The 22,852-nt window shown below is 46.6% G+C and overlaps 1 protein-coding gene across 1 annotated transcript; it reads right to left on the bottom strand.

Moving 5' to 3' along the window:
* Positions 1-2,220: 2,220 nt before the first annotated feature.
* Positions 2,221-20,870, bottom strand: PLA1A (phospholipase A1 member A; the record flags this gene model as incomplete). The annotated part of the gene is made up of 10 exons (XM_041002892.1): positions 2,221-2,732; positions 3,582-3,749; positions 6,349-6,457; positions 10,267-10,356; positions 11,817-11,984; positions 14,447-14,536; positions 16,801-16,902; positions 17,824-17,932; positions 18,377-18,554; positions 20,674-20,870. Coding segments are annotated over 10 exons (1,299 nt in total), but the record flags the coding sequence as incomplete, so codon positions are not given.
* Between the last annotated feature and the right edge of the window lie 1,982 nt (positions 20,871-22,852).

Here is a 22,852-nt window from a genome sequence, read left to right as displayed (position 1 = left end):
TAAATAAATAAACCTTTAAGCATATGCAGAATGTTCAGAATGGTGCCTATGACATAGAACTAAATGCAACATTAGCTGTTTTGATGGTGTGGATATTGTAAGGCCAAATTACTTTGCATCTTACCACAGTGGATCTTACACTTGACACTGACTGTGGAATTGCATGTTCTTTAACAGTCTCTGTTTGAGGAAATTCTCATTTGGGTACTGGGAGCAGTGTGGATGTGAAGAGAAGAGCCAAGTTCGTTTTTTTCCTGGCTCTCTAGCAGACTTGCTTGCTGGCTCTCATTTTTCCCTAGCCTCCCTAGATGCCCACTGACATACAGGGAGCCAGGGATTCCCAGAATGTGAGCCTGGAGCTCCGGACAAGACGATTTTAGGTGCCTCACAGGCCCAGCATATGCACGTTTTATAACCGTTTATCTACTTGTTACTCATAGGGAAGCCTCCTTTCAAGGTTGACTAGTTTTTAATAACTCTCACATTCTTGCTAATCCCCCTTTCTAACAAAGAAAAGACAGGGCTGGTGCCATGGCATAACAGCTAAAGGCGCTACTTGCGGCACCAGCATCCCATATGGTTCCAGTTCAAGTGTCAACTGCACTGCAGTTTTGACCCAGCTCCCTGGGAATACACTCAGGAAGGCAGCAGCAAATGGTTTAGTGTGCCCATTTGGGAGACCCAGGCAAAGCTCTAGCTTCTTGCATCAGCTCAGTCCATAGCTGTGGTATTGGGGAATGGATGAGCAGATGGAAGATGTCTTTCTGTGTCTCCTTCTTTCTCTCTCTCTCTCTCTAACTCTATTTATCAAATAAATAAATACACCTTAACAGAAAGAGAAAGAAAGGAAAAGATCAACTTCCAGTTCCTTGCCTTTCTCTCTAGGATTGGTTTATGATAGGGAAAATTGACTCTCCACTTAAAGTCATGTTTGGCAGTTTCTGAAGGGGAGCAAAACACCATGCAAGAGAGCCTGACAGTGCTTTCAAACAGGCAGACATCCACGAAAAAACACAGAAGCAAGAAAAAAAGTCCGAGGTCAGTGAGAGCCAGTTCAGGTCACTGAAACCCCATTCAACTTCAGCATCTCACATATCATTTTCATCACCGAAGGGTGAGATGGTTTATACGCTCATGGAAGTGGCAGGAAAAACCAAGAAAGGAGAATGCTGAGCCATGTCTGCCAAGATATCAAGCAGTTACAGCAACAGGAAGCATAGCCCGATTTAGCACAGGCCAGGACCTCTCTAGGGAGTTCTCCCAGACACTGAGAATGGTCAGAGAGGAAGTAAAGAAAGGGGATTTGGGGTATGAAAACAAACACACACACACGAGACACAGCTGGCAACTCTGCAGGCTGTAGAGTTCTCACATGGCTTCTGTAGACATATTATTCCCACATTTCATCATCTGTCCTTTGTGTTGCATTCCCACAGCCAGGCAACAGCCGAATGTGTCTGGTGCCAATAGGAGGACTTGGCCCGGAAGAAGTAACTGTAGCAGGCTGCTGACATCATTCCGCCTGTCTCTATGGCACCAAGTAGATCAGCAAGTCAGCAGTTTCCTTTTAAAGAGTGCTTGCTCAAGTTTTTTGTTTGTTTGCTTTTGGAAAAAAATAAAACAACAACTTAAAGAGTGGAAACATCCAAGGAAAGCCTGGATACGTGGACTTTGGCAAGGTAGCTGCCATCTCTTGGTGCCCCAGTCGCATGCCATCCGTTCCCTGCCCTTCTGTGGCCAGCACGGAGCATGAAGGAAGAAGAGTTAAGTCTCACTCTTCACCTGGACTGCAGGTTCCTGAAGTGTCCCCCACCCCACCCCACCCCTGACCCCCCATCCCTGGCCTTGTCAGGCCTAGCCTGAGCGGCATGAGGAGGGGAGCAGTCCTTCCAGCCTCCAACCCCCCTACGCACTGCACTGTCCATGGCAGGTCCCACAGAGGGCCATTGTACATGAAAGGCGTCCTTGTCTTCCAGTCTCTCCCAGCTACCAAGCTTGAACACACCGACCCTGTGTCTTTCACCCATCTGTGGCTGTTATAGGTGATTGACAAAGGTCAAAGTTTGGGAACTGCACCAAGAAAATCCTCCCACATTCCTCCTCCCCTTGCCATACTTCCAAATAGCCAGAGAAGGCCATGGGAAGGACAGTGAACAGGGCCATCTTCCCGCTCTCCCAGCATCCCTTCTTATTGGCCCAGGAAAATCTTTTCAGTTGTGATTTCAGTGCAGATCATTTAATTCCGATGTGTTCTCCAATCCCACAGCCTACAAGTCTCATTTGGAGGGGGCATGCATGTAGCAGAATATTACACTCCAAAGAGACAATGAAAGGACTCCAGTGACCCACCAAGTTTTGTTACAAAGTGTTCTGCTCCTGCTGCTCTGGATGCCCTCGGTCAGGAGGCAATGGCAGCCACACGTGGAAGGGGAAGCAAAATGCTATCTGTGTCAGGCTCTCCACGCTGCAGTGGGAACCACATTCTGTAAAACGAGTCATTCCTCCCCTCCACAGTTGGAAAACAATCAAGATTGTGGCCTTCCTCCTTGGTATGAACCATCCAGAATAAAATACACAAAGAGACATCCGTCACTGAAAGTCCTTGAGGGGAGGAAATCCAGGGAGCCAGGTCCTGTTCAGGCATCTACTCTTCACAGGCTATTTTCAGCTCACGGAAAGCAGCCACGCTGGCCTGTAAGGTCACTGGCTCAGGTAGGCAGACTGTCTTTTTACTGCAAGAGAAGATAGAGAAGGTGGGTTCTTGGTTGCTCATGAGACAGCCCTGGGAATCACGTGGCTCTTTTGCTCCTGTGATGGCCACTCAAATGAATCTGCAGTGAGTTCCCATAGATTGCCTCCTGCCATCACGTGCTTTGACAAAAACACCTGCCAGAGGTAGGACCCTGGAGGGGTGGAATCCCCATCCACACCCATCAATGTGACCAGTGGAGGACACATTTGAAGTGTGTGTCCAGGAGGAGGAAATACACAATAAGAAAAAAATTGTTCCAGTGGAATCTCACATAGAAAGGTGTCCAGCACAATGGCTCAATTAGCTAATCCTGCCCTTACAAGTGCCAGGATCCCATGTGGGCAACAGTTCGTGTCTCAGCTGCTCTACTTCCCATCCAACTCTGTGCTTGTGGCCTGGGAAAGCAGCAGATGATAGCCCAAGGCCGTCCAGTACCCACATGGGAGACCTGGAAGAAGCTTCTGACTCAGCTCCTTCCATTGTGGCGGTTTAGGGAGTGAACCAGCAGGTGAAAGATCTTTCTCTCTGTATCTTCTTTTTTCTGTAAATCTGCCTCTCAAATAAAAATAAATAAATCTTTTTTAAAAAATAGAATATACAAAGCAGGGTAAGTGGAGGGTCTTGCATTGACGTTGGCAAGGTGATGAGGAGGGGAGGCCTACAATATTTGGCTTTCTTCCTAACATTCCCAACTCATATAGTGCTGCAAAAGGCCCGGGAAAACCCTAAGTCTTTGTCATCTCTTCCAGGATGGTTACCACTGTAAAGAGACCGGGCTGGGGAGCAGCTGCCTAGTGTGTGCAAGTCTACAGTCAGGCCTGGGACTCACCTGTCATGCAGAGGCAGAAGGGAGGTGCAGAAGCTTCCCACAATAGTGCTTGTCCGATCTTTTTTCCACATGCCCCCGGAAGCCTGAAACTTGAGTTTCACCTGGTTTATCTGGCACTGTGGATTGGGGTGGGCTAGGATTCCTCTCCCCTGGGATTGCTGCTTAGGTCTGCAGCAGGAAAGAAAAAGCCCATGGTTATGCAATTTGTGCCTTGGTGATCCCGTGCAGCTCTGTAGATAACACAGGATGGCTGCCATATGCAAGGCAAACAAAGTGCTTGGAAGTAGGGACCACAATCCTTCATGTCCCCCTCACCAGTCCCTCTGCCCACACGCTCACAGCTCTGCACACAATCCAGAAAAGCTTGATGACTTTGGAGAAAAAAATAAATGGACTCAGCAGCCAAATAGTAGATGCTAGGGGTTCATGTCTGGAAGCTTCTCCCTCATATCTGGAAACATGACCCTCTTTCTTAAACTTTTCACCTTCAGGTTCAATCAGCTGGAAGTAGAAGCAGTATTTCAAGACCTCCAAGTTCTAAGAATGTGGTGTGAGGACCTAGTGTTGTGGCACAGCAATTTAAGCCACTACTTGCAACACTGGCATCCCAGAGCGGAGCATGGGTTCATGTCCCAGCTGCTCCATTTCTGTTCCAGATTCCTGCTCATATGCCTGCCAGCACTACAGAAGATGGCTTAATAACCTGGGGTCCTGCTGCTGTGTGGGAAACCAGGATGCAATTCCTGGTTTCTCACCTCAGCCTGGCCCTGTATCCAACATTGCTGCCATTTGGGGAGTGAATCAGCAGATGGATTTCTCTCTCTCTCTCTCTCTCTCTCTCTCTCTCTGCTCTCCTCTCTCCTCCAACCGTTGCTTTACCTTTCAAATAAATAGATACTTTAAAAAAGAATTTGGTGCAAAGACTGGATATTGTGCTTTAAGTTAGATGTGATGAGTGGGCACACACAGGAACAAACCTGACCCTAAGGCCAAACGGAGATAGACTGGAACCTAGATTATGTTTCCTCCAGCTGTGTGGCTTCAGGCAAGCTCCAAAGCCAGCAAAGGGACTGTGGAGTTACGCTGATCTAAGTAAACATGCTGGTTTCCCCACCTGCTGTGAAGAGCTTAAATTATGGGATACATTTTGCACACACACTGACTTTAGCCTAGCAGATTCAGATTGAAAACAAAATCCGGGTCTCTCTCTTAAGCCCCATGTTGGCTTTGTGCTCAGACTCCTCATCAGTTGGCAGTATTCAGGCACAACTTGGGACAGAGACCACGGGAAGGAGGGTGTGGAAGATGAAAGTGAGGCAATGGTAGAGGGAGGAGTACTATGTCACCAACCTGCAGGTGCTTCCCAAAGGGCTGTGGGAGCCTAGACAAAGATAAGAAATGGTGATACCCCAAAGTGCAAGGAAGACAGCAGCTGTGAATACCCCCAGGCTGAGCACAGTCCTGGCACTCCCAGAAAAGCCCTGAGGAGATCATTGAAGGTGGGGCCCCAGGAAGGAGCCTGGAGGGGCAATGTGAGGCAGGAGGGAGATATGAGCTGCTGGGCCCTGGGCTGGCCTGGGGCCCCTTGCGCTCCTCCCTGGGCTCAGAGGCAGCAGTGCCTCGGCACAGCAGGCTGGGGCCCATCCTCTCCACCCTGGCTTCCCCTCTCTGTCTGGTTGGTACAGAGTGGGACTTGTTCCCTTTGTAGCTTTTTACTCCAGAATGAGTCACACACTATGTTTGTTCTTTGGAGGGAAGAGCTGCATAACTGGGTTTAAAAGCTCTTCCTTTTTTTTTGTCCTTCTCAGAAGTGTTTTGAAATACGTCAGATGGAAAAATATGATGGTTGCCTTTGGGAACTTGCCTGGGTCAAGGAACTTGTAAAACACAAGGGATGTGACATTTGCTTTCAGTGAATGGTTTGGGCTCTGGACCTGGGTAAATCCTCCAACTAGAAGGAAATCTTGAGGTTGCAGAAAGGAGGAAAGAGCCCTTAACTTTCTCCTCCCACCCCCAATTTCTGGTTTGTAAGATCGAAATTTAAGGAACTGAAGACAGAATCTGGTCACGTGGGGGATCACCTTTGTCACAAAGATCTCCTTTGGGAGAGCGAGGCACTGCTCCAGGAAGCTTCCAGTGGCTGAGTCACTGTCCACTGGAGGCTTCAAATCAAGTCTGGTCCCTCCAGCTCCCGTGCCTAAATCTCTGCCAACAAGGGAAGGAAATATCCAGCCCTAGCTCCAGGCATTGGAACCACCCAGCTTCAGGCCCTCCTGGTGACCAGTTGGGCCTTTACCATGCACTTGACATGCCACCTGACCTTGTGCCTTGGGTTCAGATCTGATGCTTCCCAGGAACAGGCGTTCTCTGAGGCTTAGGACAGTCATCCCCAGTCTAATGACTGAGGACCTTCTATTTGCTGGTGATATCCATGATGGCCCGTGCCTGAGTTACTGAACACTGTTTGCTGTTGAGGATCTGATTGCTTTGTCCTAACCACTTGTGGGGACACCCATGACTTCTGCATGCCTTCCACATGTACTCCCATTTGAACACATTGAGCTTGGACCCAGCACTGACCCACTGCTGGGACAGTTCACCACTGTATGTCGTAAATGGCTTATATGTGCTGCCCCCAGCTCCACTGGCAGGACAAACACGTTAACAGTCACATGGTGCCTTATATGGGATGGCCTTGCATGTTTACAGGTAAAATGAAAGGGCAACCACTAAGCAACAAGGCCAGCCATGGCATACACTTACGTACATGGTAATCTTGATGGAGGAGGTGCTGTTGCTGCTGAGGAAGGTGACTTCCAGGATGGTGTCTTTTTTTCTTGGCTCCTGCAAGTGGAACTCCACAAGGCTGTGATGCACTAGAAAAATCAAAGCCACAAGGTAGAGGGGATATTCAGCAGAAGCCCCACTGAGCATAGTGTGGTTGGGAATGGGCTGTGCCTCGCAGCAGCTCTGGGCCCTGCAGCAGGTCACCCAGCACCTTAACTGCTCACTACCTCAAGAGTCAACCAGAGAATCCCAGAAGACACACTCAGGTCTGAATGAGAAGTGAATGTGCTCTTATTCATAACATTATTAGGGAAGGCTCCAAGCCAGGAAACATTCAGCAAGCGTTGGCTTAGTATTATTTATTCGAAAGGCAGTTATAGGGGGAGTAGGAGAAACAGAGAGTTCTGCTGATTTACTCCCTAAATGGCCACAATGGCCTGGCCTGGGCCAGGCTGAAGCCCAAAGCCTGGAACTTCTTCCAGGTCTCCTATGTGGATGCAGGGGTACAAGCAGGTCCATCCCCTGCTGCTTCCCAAGGTGTATTAGCAGGGGGCCGGGTCAGAAATGGAGTAGCTGGGACTCATCCAGCACTCATACGGAATGCTGGTGTCATAGGCAGAGGCATAGCCTGCTACTCCACAATGCTGGCCACAATTATTGTTTGTAACACTAGAAGGTACCACCCCTCCTAGTCAGGTGATCTTATCAATTGATATGAGCTTGAAAGAAGAAGAAAGGATCTATCACACACTGCTGTTGTTTGAATGCTTTTCTCCTCCAAAATTCATGTCAAACAGAACCCCTAGTGCATCAGGATGAGATGGGTCCCCAGGGGGGCAGGGTAGAGTTTAAGTCCACAAGGGTTCTGCCCTCATGATCAGATAAATGCTTTATAAAAGGGTTTGAAGTAACCTTTTCACCTTTCCACCTTCTTATTTTTTTTTTTTAATAAAGCAGCTCCTTTGTACACAATCACCTGCATTTTGGACTCCACAGCCTCCAGAACTATGAGAAAACAAATCTCTGCTTTTCATTCATTATTTGGCAGCATGTATTTTGTTACAGTTTCAAAAACAGAAGAAGTAAGACATGTACTAAATAATGAGTTCATAAAATGTAGCAATGCCACACTTCCCCTCATCATCCACCTGTGTTAAGGGGTGTTGTCTCATCCATGTGCCAACAATACAAACACTGAAAGTCGAAGAAGGATGATTGGTTCTCTGACATAGCACTCACAGTAACTCTGGTCTCAAGGGTTTCCCCAGGCTCCTTTCATGCTGGAAACGTAAGTAGAGATGACATCTTAGGCCTTTCCCCTACCTGCACTTTTTAATTGTCATATTCCCTGGACAAATATTGGGGGAGAATATGGAAGGGAAGCAGACAGACTCAACAGTGAGGTGAGGGAGGGCTGTGGTCCATGTGGGCCCTCTGCGGGGAGAGCTAGGGTTCAACAACAGGTTCCCAGGGGCCTGAGACTCATGAGAAGGGAAAAGAACCTGGGTGCTCCTCTCTATAGAGGAAAACATCAAATATACACCCCTTTTTTCTCCTGTTCTTAATTGCTTATGGAAGGACACAATTTGTGATGATGATAAACAAGGTCTGAGTGGACCCAGATATTTGCAGTGAGGAAGAAATGGTTAACTTCCATAAGTTTTAGGAATTTAATCCTCTGAGTTTCATTAATATATGGTATCTGTTCTTCCTTTGCTAGCAGGTATGATTGATCAGGGAGGTTTCCTAAGGTTCTCCTTCCATTTTTCTTCCTTTCCCTGGAAATTTCAGGAAAGATGGGAGAGACCTGACAGTGAGTTGGCATCTGTGCAGGAATGAGACTTTGCAACAGCAGCTAGAGTCCAGGGTGGTTGTCCAGGAGGATGGAACACGAGGCTTAGCCCTGTGGCTTATCAGCAGTGCCACCTTTCTTATGTAACTGAAATTCTTTGGGCTTTAGCTTTTTGTAAGTTCTCTGTAAGTAGTCACCCCCAATATCACCTCACAGGACAGTGTGGATTAAATGAGATAATGAAGAGAAGGCACTTTGATGGCCAACTGTTTTATAGGGAATAACTAAGACTGTCAGAAACAGTGTGTATCTGAAACAGTATGTGCCTGCTGGTGCATACCCATCAGAAATCAAGGGTGACTGCCATTGTTGGGAACACTGCTGGATCAAATGGGCCAAGAGTGCTGGCCAGGGCAGGGGAGGGGGTATGTCAGGGGTGTGGTGGCCTGGGAGAAGCTAGAATACCTAAACAGGTGCAGGCCCATAAAGAGAATCGTGGGCAAATTCCATCTGAAGAATGGAAGATTCAGAGCAGGAAAGCAAACAGGTGCTCATGATGACCTGTTTGTTCCATGACCCTCTATGCTTTGAGTTTCAGGGGGAAGTGAATGAGGAGTCACACACATCTTGGACCATTGTGGCTTCAGGAAGTTCCCTTGGCAGGGACCTTACTGTTTGTGCAGCTCCAAATCTTTCCTGCCCTGTACATTCATAGTTGCACAGACCGAAGGGAGCCCATTCAGACTGCCTCATAGAGAAGCCAAGTCCTGCTCCACTAATCACGATGTTCTCCATCAAGCTGGTATTTGGCGTGGTGCCAAGAGGTACCTGGGAAACATGGCCTGGACACAGCAGGACTCAGAAGAGATCCAAGAAGGAGTAGAGACAACAGAGGGCAGAGAAGGAGCCTGGAAGCTGGAGTCAGAGGTCCTGGCATTGAGGCCTAACTTCTTCTTCCAGCTGTGGAACCCTGGGCACATCACTCAGCTTTCGGAGCTCTCTCCCTCTCACACCCACCTCTCAGAGTTGGCCCATTGGGTGGGCTGATGTCCACAACAAGTGGATTCCAACCCTCGTTCCTATAACCCATGAATCTGTCTGGCAGGAAAGTAGGGGGAAAAAATCCCTCCCTTCAGCTAAGGGCTTGACTAAGGTAAGGGAATTATTTCTCACTGCGTTTCAGTTCCAGAGTTCTAATCATTGAGCTGGTGACTTCCTTTTATCCTCCTCACCACTGATTATTGATTTGTTCCCATTTTCCACACAAGGATCTAGAGATTCTGACTGGCTCATTACTTACTCCTGATCACATAGCTCATAGACAGAGATGTTGTGACTGAAAGCCAGAGACGTGTGGGCCCGGAGACTGAGCTCCAAGCTTCATATCTCTGGTGCCTTCTAGCACTCACCCGACTCAAGCCAATCAGGGCATCAGTGACAATGAGGGTGGCCATATCATTTATCATCTAAACTGACACAGTTTTATCCTGTCCTCTCAACAAGACAGGACCATAGGATAGCAAATGTAAGCCAGGAAATGCATCACCTTGGTTACATAATGCACACACCTGGGAAAAGACGGTCGTTCTACTTGTAATGTATTTCATGGATTCTAAACCCCATTGTCCTTCCACATGTAACATCTTTTACAGTCACTGGCATATTAGCATTCCTTCAGTGCAGTGGTGAGGAGTGACAGAGCATGGTCTGCTTGTGTGAAGGGAGAGGAAGGCAGAAAGTAAGGAGTGGCTCCCCTAGAGCCTCTGACCCTGGAGGGCTGACAGGGTGACAGATGGAGGTTGGGCACCAAGGAGGGAGCAAGAGGAGGGAGGCCAGAGTATGCTTCCAAACACCATCCTAAAGAAAACTCTCCTGGAAGGCTCATCAGTGGATCCGCTATCACTATTGTCTCCACAGCAACCAATTTCACCCTGAAATGGCTCTGAGACCAGGGGCTGTTGCCTTCACCTACTACGACATTTTAACCCCAGCCCTTCACCTCCCACCTTGACCACTACACTGAATGAAGACCAAGCAGGAGCCCTGGGTACTCACAGTTGGCTCAGGGGCAGAACTAAGTGCACACATTTGTCACACTCTGCTTACCACAGTATGGGGCCTTGGAAGTGGTCAGCAGGTAAACTCTCACTTCCTTGGGAAGTGGCTCTATCTTGATACCTTCTTGTTTTGCCAGTCCTAGAAATAGAGAAGCAAAGATATGAATAGGCTGAAGATGACATTTCAGGGTCCCACAGCACCTTGCTATGGCTTTCTTAATTCAGACACCCATTTATTCTACAGTCAGCTAGCCTGCAGCCTCCTTATGGGCCATAAGCTATGACGAGCCTGGGGATACCAGCGCCTCTGTGCAGCGGGGATCAGCATCCAAGCAAGAGATACATTCGCTAGGTCACATGGCCCCTTGTCAACAGATAACTACAGGGAATTTGAAATTCCGTCTTCAACCTGCACACCAATCTATGTAACAGTTGTCTTTCTGGCACTTGTATCCTGTGCAAGTATGTTGAGACTGAAGGCAAGTGGATGACAAATTAGGAGAGGGCATTTCTGGCAGAAAGCAAAGTTAGGGTAGAGATACACAGAGTGAGAAAACAACCCTAGCGTGTCCAGTGCTTGGGCAAGTATAGTGGTGGTGAGGCTGGGCAGATAGTTTCAGACTGGGCTATTCCATCTGGGGGAAATTAAGACAGAGGTTCAATGAATGAGAAATCAAGGCTGTCTTGTTATGAACAGTGAATCTTCCGTGAACAATCTGTCAGGCAGTATCCAGTTAATTCAAATGATCAACCACCGTCAGTGCAGTTCTGAGGGCAGCCAGGGTGGAGGGAAGTGGAGAGTGTGGGAGGGGAAAGTGGTATTTTCAGCACACGGGAGTTTTTCCTGGAGATCTTCACCTTGGACAACCCCGATGCACTTGCAGTAATGATCCGCCCAGGGTGAGTTAGAGGCCAAGGCCCTGGACCTTGTTGGAGTCATCCAGGAATGTGCCCATGTTGTCCAGCAGTTGGTCATCCCTCCAATGGGCATGCAGCCACTACAACCTCCTGCCTCCCTAGTGGGCACTGTGTGCCATTCTTGAAGAAATCCCAGACACACTGCTTTAGGGTTACAAAGAGCTAGAGAATAGCTGGCCTAACTGTGGGAAGCACCTGCTTGAGAGTAGGGTCAAGGGTTCTGGACGACCCCAGTGTTTCTAGTAACCTGCAACTGGACTCCCAGACAAGAGGCTGCAAGTGGGAAAGGTGTGCGGAGAAAGGCTGGCACCAGAGAGTGGTATGGAGGGTGAGGGATGGGTCAATATCTTTCTCTTAAGGCCAAAAGCTATCTGTTCCTTAAGACTTGGCTCAAATTCTACTCACTTGTGTAGTGTTTTATTTAAAGAGTTTAAAAGTGAGTATCTGCTTTGTGATAGTTCTGGAAATTAAGATGGCAATTCTCTCATTCAGTTGGACAACTATAGGCTCTTCAAATTCAGTAAGAGCAAACTTCTAGCACCTGTCCCAAACCTACTTCTCCCCCAGTGTTCCCTGTCACAATCAAGATGTCAGGGTCAGCTGGTCTCCTTCCCTCTCACAGCTCACACCCACTCATATGGACCTGATTTGTAAAGGGAAGCTGAAGAGGTGCTGTTTTACCTATCCTTGGGCAGGAAAGGAGAAAAGGGTTAAAGCAATCCAGACACTGTCCATCCAGGAAGGCCTTGTAGCTGCCACAGGGAAAGGCCACCAGTGGGCAGGAATTCTCCAGTGCGCTGATGTAGAGATGCACAGCCCTCATATGATCACAGATCAGATAACTGTAACCTGGATGGGGAAAAACCACAGCCAAGCTGTCCGTCATGACAGGTGGAAACTCCCTCCATGCCACTTACTGTAACTCTACTGAATTGTATATTACAGAAGGCTATAAATACATGGGATGTCCCCTGAGCCACACTTTGAACATATTAATGGGCCTGTTTATTGCATCCTCCCTTTCCCTTTTAATTTTCCTAAGATGAAAGCAACTCTGAGACTCATGTGGGTCACACAAATTCACTTTCATAAAATGGGAGCAAATTTGTAAAAAATAGACTTCTTTCTATAGATTGTACCTTCTTCACCATTGCTCTACAACCCAATTTTCATGTCACTGTACTCAGCTCAGCAATGAGATGCTCAAAGGAGTCAGCAGCAGCTCAGTCAATCACCAGCACCAGTGTGCTGAAACACTACACGGAATTTTCCAAATGTTCCAATTTGCTGAGCACGTGGCTTTGTTGTGGTGGTTTACGGTGGAAAAATCTGCCGTCACTCACACTGGCTGAGTTGGCTAGGTTAGACGGCCTGTGTTGAACAGAGTTAAGGACTCTCCCTGAACTCTGCCAATCCCTTCCTTGGACCAGCAGCTGAGAGCTGCGTGTTCCTTGCTTTGTCCCAGGATGGAGGCACTCTCCAAAGCCAAACTCCTTCCAACCACAATAGGGATCAGAAGCAGAGACAAACAACACCCCTTCTCAAATTGTGGTAAGAAGGAAAAAATAAAAAGGGATCAGCGAAAGCACTGTTGAAACCAAATTATTGCCTTCTGACTACAATCAGTGAAAAATTCATGAATTCTTAAAAGAGGCATGTTTTTGTAAAATGAGTAAATTTGGAAAACTAGGTTAATGATATTCAATAAATTGTCAAAAGAAGTCTTAAAATGCTGAAAATTTTTGTGAATCAGAAAAAAACCAAAAAAAATTAAAAAAAACCCACAGTATCCAGAAATCTGTATTTAGATTTTCTGTAAGAAATGTGAATATGTTGGCTATGTAAGAACACTGAACAATTCTTAATGTTTAGCTTTTGTTCAGCTTACTATGATGTAAAAAGTACATCAAAGACTACCAAGGCTTTAAGTTTATGGAAAATTGAAATTGAATTGAAATTCATGTATTTGAGGTATCTTAAAAACGCTCATGGAAAATTATATTTTATGAAAAAGTATATTGATTTCAATATTTTCACACCAAAACAAATTTATTGTTTTAAATGTTTTTATTCGTTTTTATTTATTTGAAAGACAGAGAAACTGGGGAGGGAACATCAAGTGAGAAATGGGGGAGAGAGAGATATCTGCCATTCTTGGTTCATTTTTTGAATACCTGCAGCAACAGGAGTCTGGGCGAGGCTGAAGCCAGGAATCAAGAACCCCCTGCGGATCTCTCACCTGAGTGGCAGGAATTCAAGTACTTGAATCATCATCTGCTGCCTCCAAGGTGCCTTAGCTGGAAACTGGATCTGAAGACAGAGGCAAGACTCAATCCCAGGAGCTTTAATACGCCATGTCAGTCTTACGAGTCACCTTCAACTGCTGTGCCACAGCATCTGCTTCCAAGCTTATCTTTTAATTCCATTCACAGATTTTTTTTTAAGAACTCTCATATCTTCAATGAACATATTCTCAAAGAATGTTTTTGATACTTAAATGAGAAACAGTATGGGGTCAGCATTGTGGCACAGTGAATAAAGCCGCCACCTGCAATGCCAGCATCTGGCTCAGGTCCAGTTGCTCCACTTCTGATCCAATGTCCTGCTAACAGCCCGGGGAAAGCAATGGCATATGGTCCAAGTGTTGGGTTCCTGCCATCCACATGTGAGACCTGGATGAAGCTCCTGAATCCTGGCTTCAGTCATTATGGTCATCTGGGGAATGAACTCGAACATGGAAGATGTGTCTCTCTTCTGTCTGTAACTCTGACTTTCAACATAAATAAATAACTTTTTTTTTAAGAGAAAGAGAGAGAAGCAAGTATATGCTTTATATGTGCTCAACAGGATATTCAAGAATATTATCTTGAAAACAACCATGAAGAACTTGTAAGGGTGGATAAATGTGGTGAAATGCTCACCTAGGAGACCCTTTGGCTAAATGTCTTTGAGCACGTTGACATCTGCTGTAATCAGGCACTGTACAGGACACAACCATGTAGGCTACGCCACAGATCAAGGCTCAAAGAAGAACAGTGAGTACTGGTTTCAGTAATGTTAGATCACAGCCAGATCTGATAAGTGGAGACAGCAGCTCACATGTGACACTGGCTTTCCATTTCAGGCTCTCCTCCTCTGGGATTCCTGGGCTCCCAAGACACCCTTCAGTAAGTGCTGAGTAAGGCCCATAGGACATAAGAAAGGAAACCATCAAGAAGAGCCCGTGCAGCCCACGCTGACTGACTCAACATGAAGACTGTTGGTGATTTCCAATCTCCAGAGTAGCCAAACACTAACTCTGACTTTCTGACCTGCATGAATGAACGTGGGACAGCCAGGTTGGTCCTGTCCTCCATTGACATAGTAGTCCACGTGCCCAACGGGAATCCGAATACCTAGGTCTGAAAGGAAATAGAACCACATTAACATTTTACTTCAAGGGAATATGATCCAGGTCCCCCAGCAGGATCAATCAGCAGCAGCACCCGAAGTCTGACCTCAAAAGCATCTCCCTGTGCCCAGCCCACCCCAAGGGCCAATGGTAGGATGAGCTACAAGTGAAGGAGCCAAAGTAGCATCACCTTTGCCTAAGGAAATGAAGGTTTTTTTTTTTTTAAGTCAATAAAGTTGGTACAAAGGAGGGTACTTCAAAAAGGTTATTGAAAATGGAATTAAAAGATTTCCTGAGGCCAAAAAAACGAGAGATTTCAATCCATTCAGTATTTCTTCAAATGCATTTTCCACAAAACTTTTGAAGACTCTTCAAATTTTTTGTCTTTCTTCAAATAATAAAGTAAGGATAAATAAATTCTGGGCCATGTTGCCCATCTCCTACAAATATTTTTGCAGTCTGCTGGCTAAGCAGAAATGCGATGCGATTACAAAGAGCTGAGTTGAAGATGGAGAGTGAAGTCCTTATCTTGTCACTGAAATGAGTCTCAGCCCGTCCAACAACGGCATCTCTGATGGAGACTTAGAATCTATCCTGGCTTCTTGTCTTCCCCTCACTCCCCATGCTCAATCCAAGACAAACCCAAACCTCCAAAATATCCTGGCATCTTGAATCTTTCTGCTTCTCTCTGCTTCTGCTAATACTTAGCCTTTGTTCAAACACAATCTCACCAAAATACCTGCTGCCTTTCCAGCAGGCCTCCCTGTGCGCCCTCCTACATACAGTTCGTTCACTGCAAAGGAACCATAGCAATCTTTTCAAGAAACCCAAAGTACTATCCCATTCCCACTTATCTAATGTGAACTTGCTGTCTTGGCCAACCTAGTCTGGTTCCCTGTTTTCCAACCTCACACTTTATTGTGCACTCTCTATATGGCGTCCAGAACAAACCCTGGTCTCCCGCATGGCTGGCTCCATATTTGACTATTGTCCACTTCTTCTCCTAGTTCTGCCCAAGCCATAGTTTCTCCAATAACACTACTGGAAGTAGATTCCAAATCCAAGCCACCCTGTTCTCATGTTGTTTATTCTGATCACAGAAAGTATAATAGTCTTGCTTGTTGCCTGACAAAAAGACTTTTGCTTGTCTTTATCCTGCTTTTTCAATACCTAGCACAGTGCCTGGAATAGAGTGATACCTAATAAATAAGTGTTGAATAAAAGTGAAAGCCAGCCCATATGGCTTATAAGTTCCACAAGAGTTAAGTACCTTCTTCAATGCCTGGTTCATTGCCATATTCTCAGCACCTGCTATGTAGTTCAGTAAATAATGCTTGAATAAACAGAATTATTATGACTTCTTATTACATCAGGAAAAGGTTCCAAGGCTGAAGGATTTGAGATGCTTATCACAGGTACCGAGCAACATAATAAATCACCTAGTTAACAAATTCAGGGATAGAAGTTGTTGTACACAGTATTGATGAACAAGGCTGGTAAATCTGGACAGAGGCTGGCAGATTTTGGTTTCCTGGGTATATGATGAGGGTGTGACCCAGGGTTGGTAGCATGACCTGGGGTGGAGGATGGGGGCAGTGAAGTTTCACAGAGGATCAATCATCTACGAGTCCTGGATGCAGAAACAAGTAAATGAAATGGAGCGTCTCTCACTTGGCCTGCATAATCTTCCAGGCCAGGGACGGTTGTTGTTTCTCTGTGTATCCATGACACTCAGCACAGTGCCTGACATAGAAACACATGGATATCTGATAGCAAACAGAAATGAGCAACCTCTTTTCCTGTTGGTCAGAAGAACTTGATTTGGTCACAGTGGGTTAGAAGTTGAGGGATCTTTTTCGGTCTCTCTGTGTTGGAACAGAGACTCACAAGCTCCACTAAATGAAAGAGCTGGGCTAGTTCTCTGCTGGTGTGAGGGAGGGTAAACCCTGACTAGCCTCTCTACTTGGGGAGTGGAATGCCCCCATCCCCTGGGGCCAGATTGACGTTCCCCCTGAGTCAGCCAGGCAGCAATGCCCTCTCTCCAATTGCTCAACACAAGGAGTTACATTGCAGAGTGAGATTCCCAACCGATCAATTTTGATCCACGAGGGAAAATTTTCATCTTGACAGTCATTGGATCAAGAACTGTCAGCCCAGACAGTTAGGCGACCTCCACACTATGTCCCAGAAGCAGTTCAACACTCCCACCGCTGCTCCAGCCCTCTCCTCGACTCCCTCTGCAGCCCCAGGAAGGCTGCCCCAGCCCCAGCTCACTGTCAGTGTCTGTGTGGATGGCTTCCACAAAGAGGGCATCTCCGGCATCCAGGCGCTCCTCCAGGCTGGCTCGGGTGTATTCGGGTCCAGCGGGATCAAGGCCTGCAGGGACAGACTAAAATCAGAGTCGCCTTTCCTCTCATGCATCCACTATACACATCTCCTCCAGTGAGGGGTCCTTGCCTTTCGGATCAGAGACTCCCCAACCAATACCCCAACTTGAGGTTGACTTCCTAAAAGATAGCCCACATGGATGTCTTTCCCAAGGTTCCCAACATCTCAATGACCCGGTTTTCCTAACTCTAAATTTTTCCAATGTGAATACTGGTGACCTTTGCAAAGCAATAATGATAATGCCATTTTTTTGAACAGTTACTTTGTGCCAGCCTTGTGCTGGGCAGCTATGCATGTTCCAGACTTTCCAACAAAGTGAGATGGACATCACTGGTCCCCTTTGTGAGTGTAGACTCCTCCCTGTCTCCCTCTCCTCAAAGAAAGCAGACTCCACCACAAAGCTGTGGAGAATCACAGAAAACTAGGCGAGCAAGTGGGGACACCAGTCAGGGAATGAAGGAAACCATTACTGAGTGAGTTACCACCGTGGGCAACTGGGTCTAACCTCCACCCCGGGGACCTCTCCACGGGCTTCTGTTAGAACTTGACTCAGAATGGCCCCGCTGGAAGGCCAGGAAGTTGAGCTGTTAAAACCACCGCTGATTGACAGAGGGTGCTGCTGAAGCATAAAGTTGCCCTTACTCTGGCCAGTATTCAACAAAACTCAAGCTGATTTCCACCCATTCTACACATAGATACACTGAGGCTCAGAAGCAAAACTAGGGCTCTTTCATTGATTACAGACCATGCTATGACAACACAATGCTGTTTTCTGCCAAAAGGACCCCCTAAAGTTTGAAGATAACAAGCACAATCCTGCCACTCGCCTCATGGGAAAGGGGCATTTCCAGGAGACCCTGTGTGATGCTGAACCCTGGGGCGGGGGGAGGAAGTGAGGAGGACCCTTACCTGTGATCCGTCCCAACTGGCCTCTGTGGAAGTGTCCCACCATGCCCCCCACATGGGCCCCCAGGCTCACACCAATGATGTGGATGGAAGACTCTGACACACCCAACGCCTAGAACAGACATTGATAGTGAGGTGAACTGAGTGACTGTTCCCAGAGGGGGAAAAGAGACACAACACTCTAATCCTTTTATCACTTACTCTCTTCATCACTTACAACACCCCCTACTCTAACCAGACCCCTTGCTTTCCTTGTGGGGTCCAAAGCCTGTGAATCATGACCGCAGCCACTTCCTCTTTGAATGGTGGCTAAGTGCCAGGCAACCTATATACACCATAGACAGTGCAATGATACATTGTACAGGGGAGCACCAGCAGGTTCAGTAGCCCATCTAAGGTCAGTCCTCTAATTATCAAAGTCAAGGTTTGTCCCGGAGATCCTCCAGGCCAAAGTAGCTCTGCTTCTGCCTTCAGTTGTCCTCATATGCTGCTTCTTTCTGACCCCTCCCTCCTCCACAAGCACCCCCAAGGTCACACCTGGCTCTTCTGCACCCACCAGGAGTTTATGGAGGAAACGAGAGATCTCCAGGCTGAGTTTCACCACGTTTTCCACAGCTGAGGGGTATAGACCAGTAGACCCGTAAACCCAGTCCACAGCAATCACGTTCGTGTCCGCTGCACTCAGGAGGACACTGATGAATTTATCAATCCAGGAAGGCTTTGTTCCTAATGCCCTAGACATAAGAACAAGAGAGGACAGTCACCTGCCAAGCCAATAGCCATGGAAAACCTCTATGAATCCTGAAGCTAAGAAAGAAGTCAAAACTAGGCAAGGGGATCCGTGAGATGTGACTCACACAGGGCTTGCAGCATAGGAAGAACTTAATTCCAGAGCTTCCAAGCCTTACACCAGCACAAGTGGAACATTCATGTTCAATGCAAAAAGTGTCCTTCCTTGCTGGTGGACATAACCCCATGCGTGTGTGTATGTGTGTGTGTGTCTGTGTGTGTGTGTGTGTGTGTGTGTGTGTACACTCCTGGATTTCAACTCCATCTCCTTATACCCAAGCACCATGATGCAAAGTATAAACGCCACAAAATAGAGGCACTGCCCTGCTCTGGTGTGTGCTATTTGTGGAAAAAAGAGCTTAGAGTTGAGGTTTGTGATCTTCATTTATTCATTTATTCATTCATTCACCCATTCATTCTCTTTACAGACACGTATTATAGACCTGTAGACCAGGCTGTGTGCTAGATGCTTTTCATGAAACAAAAGCAAATAAGAGACAGTGCCTACTCCCCTTACACTACAATGAGACTATTCTATCAACAAAAAACAAAACCCAACAAAACAAAAACAGAGAGAAAATGGTAGAAACATTTCAGAAAGCTTCCACAACAGTCCAGGATCAGAAAAGAAGTTTTATCAAAGGCTCACAGTCTAGGAACAGTCCGAGTAGGTGTTTGTGGACAGAGGCGGGCAGCCTGGCCCTGTGCCATGCATGGAATGTGATTTGGGGGATTTAGGAGCTGACAGAATACTCAGCCTGATGAGTCTGCCAGCCCTATTAGCTATCCCTGCATTGGAGGCATGTACTTAGGCTTGGATGGTAATGCAATCTGACGCAAGAGTGAAGAGTGACATCTAAGGAAGTGTAAGGGACAGGCCCTGGCTTCAGGGACCAGAGAGGGGAGCGAGAGGCCAGAGACTGGCCAGAAACTACAGTGCCTTTGTGCCTACTTTGTCATTGCAAGACCCTTGGATCTAGCTGCTGTGTGATGCGGCTGGCCCACGATATCCCTCTCCTCTCCGCCGCTGCCACTTCTCTCCTGGAAATCTCTGGCTTTTTTGAAAACATGTCTGAAAAAAAGGATGAGGCTTGATCTGAGACTTAGAGACAACATGTCACAGCCCAGCTTGGATCATAGGACCTCAGAAGTTCCGAAGAAGAACTGCCTCACTCCTGAGAAATGGTAACCTCTGGCATTGATGAAAGCAGTGCCCAGAATGGAAACTTCTTACATGGTGAAACCAAGGAAAGAGTGAAAAGGAGGAACTAAAACCCTGAGATAACCCTATGCTGCTATCCCAAGAGACTGCACGAAGCCGGTGACCTCACTGACTGAGGGAAATCACGTGACCCAATCCACATTTGAGGCAGGAATAGGCCCACTGACACCATGCCTTCAAGCAAGGATTCAACAGGGTATGGCTTGACCAGGGTCACACCTATGTACTGTTTCTGGATGTGCAGAAAAGAATGCACAAAGAAGTCGTGGATGGGTACGGCCTACAAGAATGAGTAACAGCAGTGGGCATTGCAGATCAATTCCCAGCATGGGACGTCTGCATGCCATATGGAAATGCAAGTTTGTACCCCAGCTATACCATTTCAGATTCAGTTCTGCTAACACATCTGGGAAGTAATAGATGGTGATTCAAGTTCTTTAGGTCTTGCAATCCCTGGGGGAGACCTGAATGGATTTCCTGGCTCTTGGTGTCAGCCTGGCCCAGCCCTGGCTTTTATTATTATTATTATTTTTGCGGGGAAATGATCCAATAGGTAGAACTCTCTCTCTCTCTCTCTCTTCCTTTCTCAATCTTTCTTTCAAATAAGTAAACATTAAAAAAAAAAAAAGACCGAACAACATCGTGTGTGTGTGTGTGTGTGTGTGTGTGTGTGTGTGTGTGTGTGAGAGAGAGAGAGAGAGAGAGAGAGAGAGAGAGAGAAACACCTGATTCTGCAGGAACTGACAGATGAAACAGGAAATCCATCCCTCTTGCTTCCTAAGGCATGGTGGCCACTTTATAGTCCTTAGCTGAGTAGACCCTACTGGCTGATTAGCTCCCACCTGAATCCATGAATAATTAGTTTGGTTCCCAGAGTGGCATTGAACCCAGAGCTTTGGATGTCAGTGCTTTCTTCTACTAGCTGCCCACAGCTGGGATCTGCAGGGGTGAAGAGAAGAAACTGGACTTTCAGGTTGGTGCCTCGGAGAAAGTTGGCGTTCTGGAAGTCAGCACATTTTGGCTGGGAGGTGGGAGGTGCATTCCCTAAATGAAAACAAAACCAGAAACAACCACAGTGAGATCCTGTGCCCTTAAGAGATATTCTTAGAGCGAATGAAGCAATGGAGACTTATGGACATAAGGTTGAATACAAATCAGCTAGCATAGTTATCAGCCACTCAACTGCTAAAGGCTGAATCAGTTTTGAAACTAAAAAAACGTGAGTACCTGCCATGCCTAAAAATAAAAATTCTAGAGAAGAACATGAATATTTCCCAACAAGAGGAGGTGAAGGCTTTTGTGTTACGGGTTGAAGTGAGTCTACCCAAAAATCCTAAACTCCAGCTTCTCCCAATGTAAGAATATATGGAGATATGGTCATTACACAGGTAACTAAGTTGGCATGAGGTCCTCAGATGAGCCCTAAGTCAATATGGCTGGTGTCTTAAAAAAGAGGAAATGCGGACAAGAATAGGGAAAGAGGATGTGGAGAAACACAAGATGAAGATGGGCATCAGCCAGCCAAGGAGAAAGGCATGGGGTAGATCCCTACCTCACAGTCCTCAGAGGGAACCAACCTTGCTGCCACGTCACCCTCAACAACCATAAGATAGTACATTTCTGTGGTTTCAGTTACCAAGTGTGTGGCACTTTGTTATAGTAACCCTCACCAACAGATTTCTAAAAAGAACCCTAGATAGCCAAGTGAGCATCTTCCCTGAGGCCAGGTTTGTCTTAACACCCCTTCCCAGAGGCTTGGAAGGGAAATATTTCAATTTAGCAAACTAATCTTCTAACTCAGAAAAGAACAACAGAGCAAATCCATAGTAGAGGTAGGGGAAGAAAAGTAATACTTGAGTTACATGAACAGAGAACCCAATGAAAGAACATGGTTAACAGGTAAGTCATTGTAGTTTTTCAGGTGTCCTGGCGATGCCTTTGGGCTCTTCCCTTTATCCCACATGCTACGAGGTAAACAAACCTTGTTACACGTATCATCGGAACGAAATAATCAGAACTCAACTATTCTCATCACCTACATACTTACCACCTTGATCCAAGCCATGGTTTCTCAAAATCATTCTTTTAGCCTGAAATCCTTTTTCACTTTCTCCACTCCTGCCTTTTTTATCCTAATTGCAATGCAATAACCAATTACCCTTTAAGAAAGTAAGTCAGATTTTACAGATTAAGCCACTGCCTAGATGTCAGCATCCCTTATTGGCACAGATTTGAGTTCTGACTATTATGTTCTGATCCAGCTCCCTGCTAATGGTGCCTAAGAAAGCAGCTGAGGATGACCCAGTTACCTAGGCCCCTGTCACCCGTGTGGCAGACACAGATGGAGTTCCAGCCCCTGGGTTTAGGCTTGGCTGAGCCCTGCTCCTTACAGCCATTTGTGGAAGAAACAAGAAGATGGAAGATCCCCCACCCCTCACCCTTTCTCTCCCTCTCTGCAACTCTGTCTTTCAAATACATAAATAAATGAACAGATGGAAGAACCCCCCCCCCTTCTCTCTCTCTCTCTCTCTGCAACCTTGTCTTTAAAATACATATATATATATATATATATATATGTATGTATGTATTTTTTTTTAAGGGGAAGCAAGTCAAGTCGTGTTGCACCTCTGGATCAGCAGCACTAACAGTGGACTACAAGGCCCTAAGTGACCTAATGCAGCCCCACTCTGGAGCCTTAGCCTAGTCCTCCTACTGCTGCCCCTGTTGCAGCCTTCTGGCCTGCCTGCTCTTCCTCCTGCTGGAATTCTCTGCCCCAGCTGTTCCTTCTGCCTAGAATGTACTTCCTTCGGTGTCTGCTTGGCTGTTTCCCTGCCTCCTTTGAGTCATAGTTTGCCCAATGCCATCTTGTTTGCTCCAACCTCCCTTTCAAAGTCATAGCCTGGTTCTACTCCTCCTTCATTCTCTCCAGCTTTCTTACTCTGATTCATTTATTTAAGTTTACTTTTAGTATGGCAATCACCGTCTCCTAATCTCCTTATCAATTTATTATACTGATTCTTA

Source organism: Ochotona curzoniae, unplaced genomic scaffold, assembly GCF_017591425.1.
Source record: "Ochotona curzoniae isolate NIBS_2020 unplaced genomic scaffold, NIBS_Ocur_1.0 scaffold_2587, whole genome shotgun sequence".
NCBI lineage: Eukaryota > Metazoa > Chordata > Mammalia > Lagomorpha > Ochotonidae > Ochotona > Ochotona curzoniae.
The sequence above is the reverse complement of the archived record's forward strand: the minus strand, read 5'-3'. Positions and strand labels throughout refer to the sequence as shown.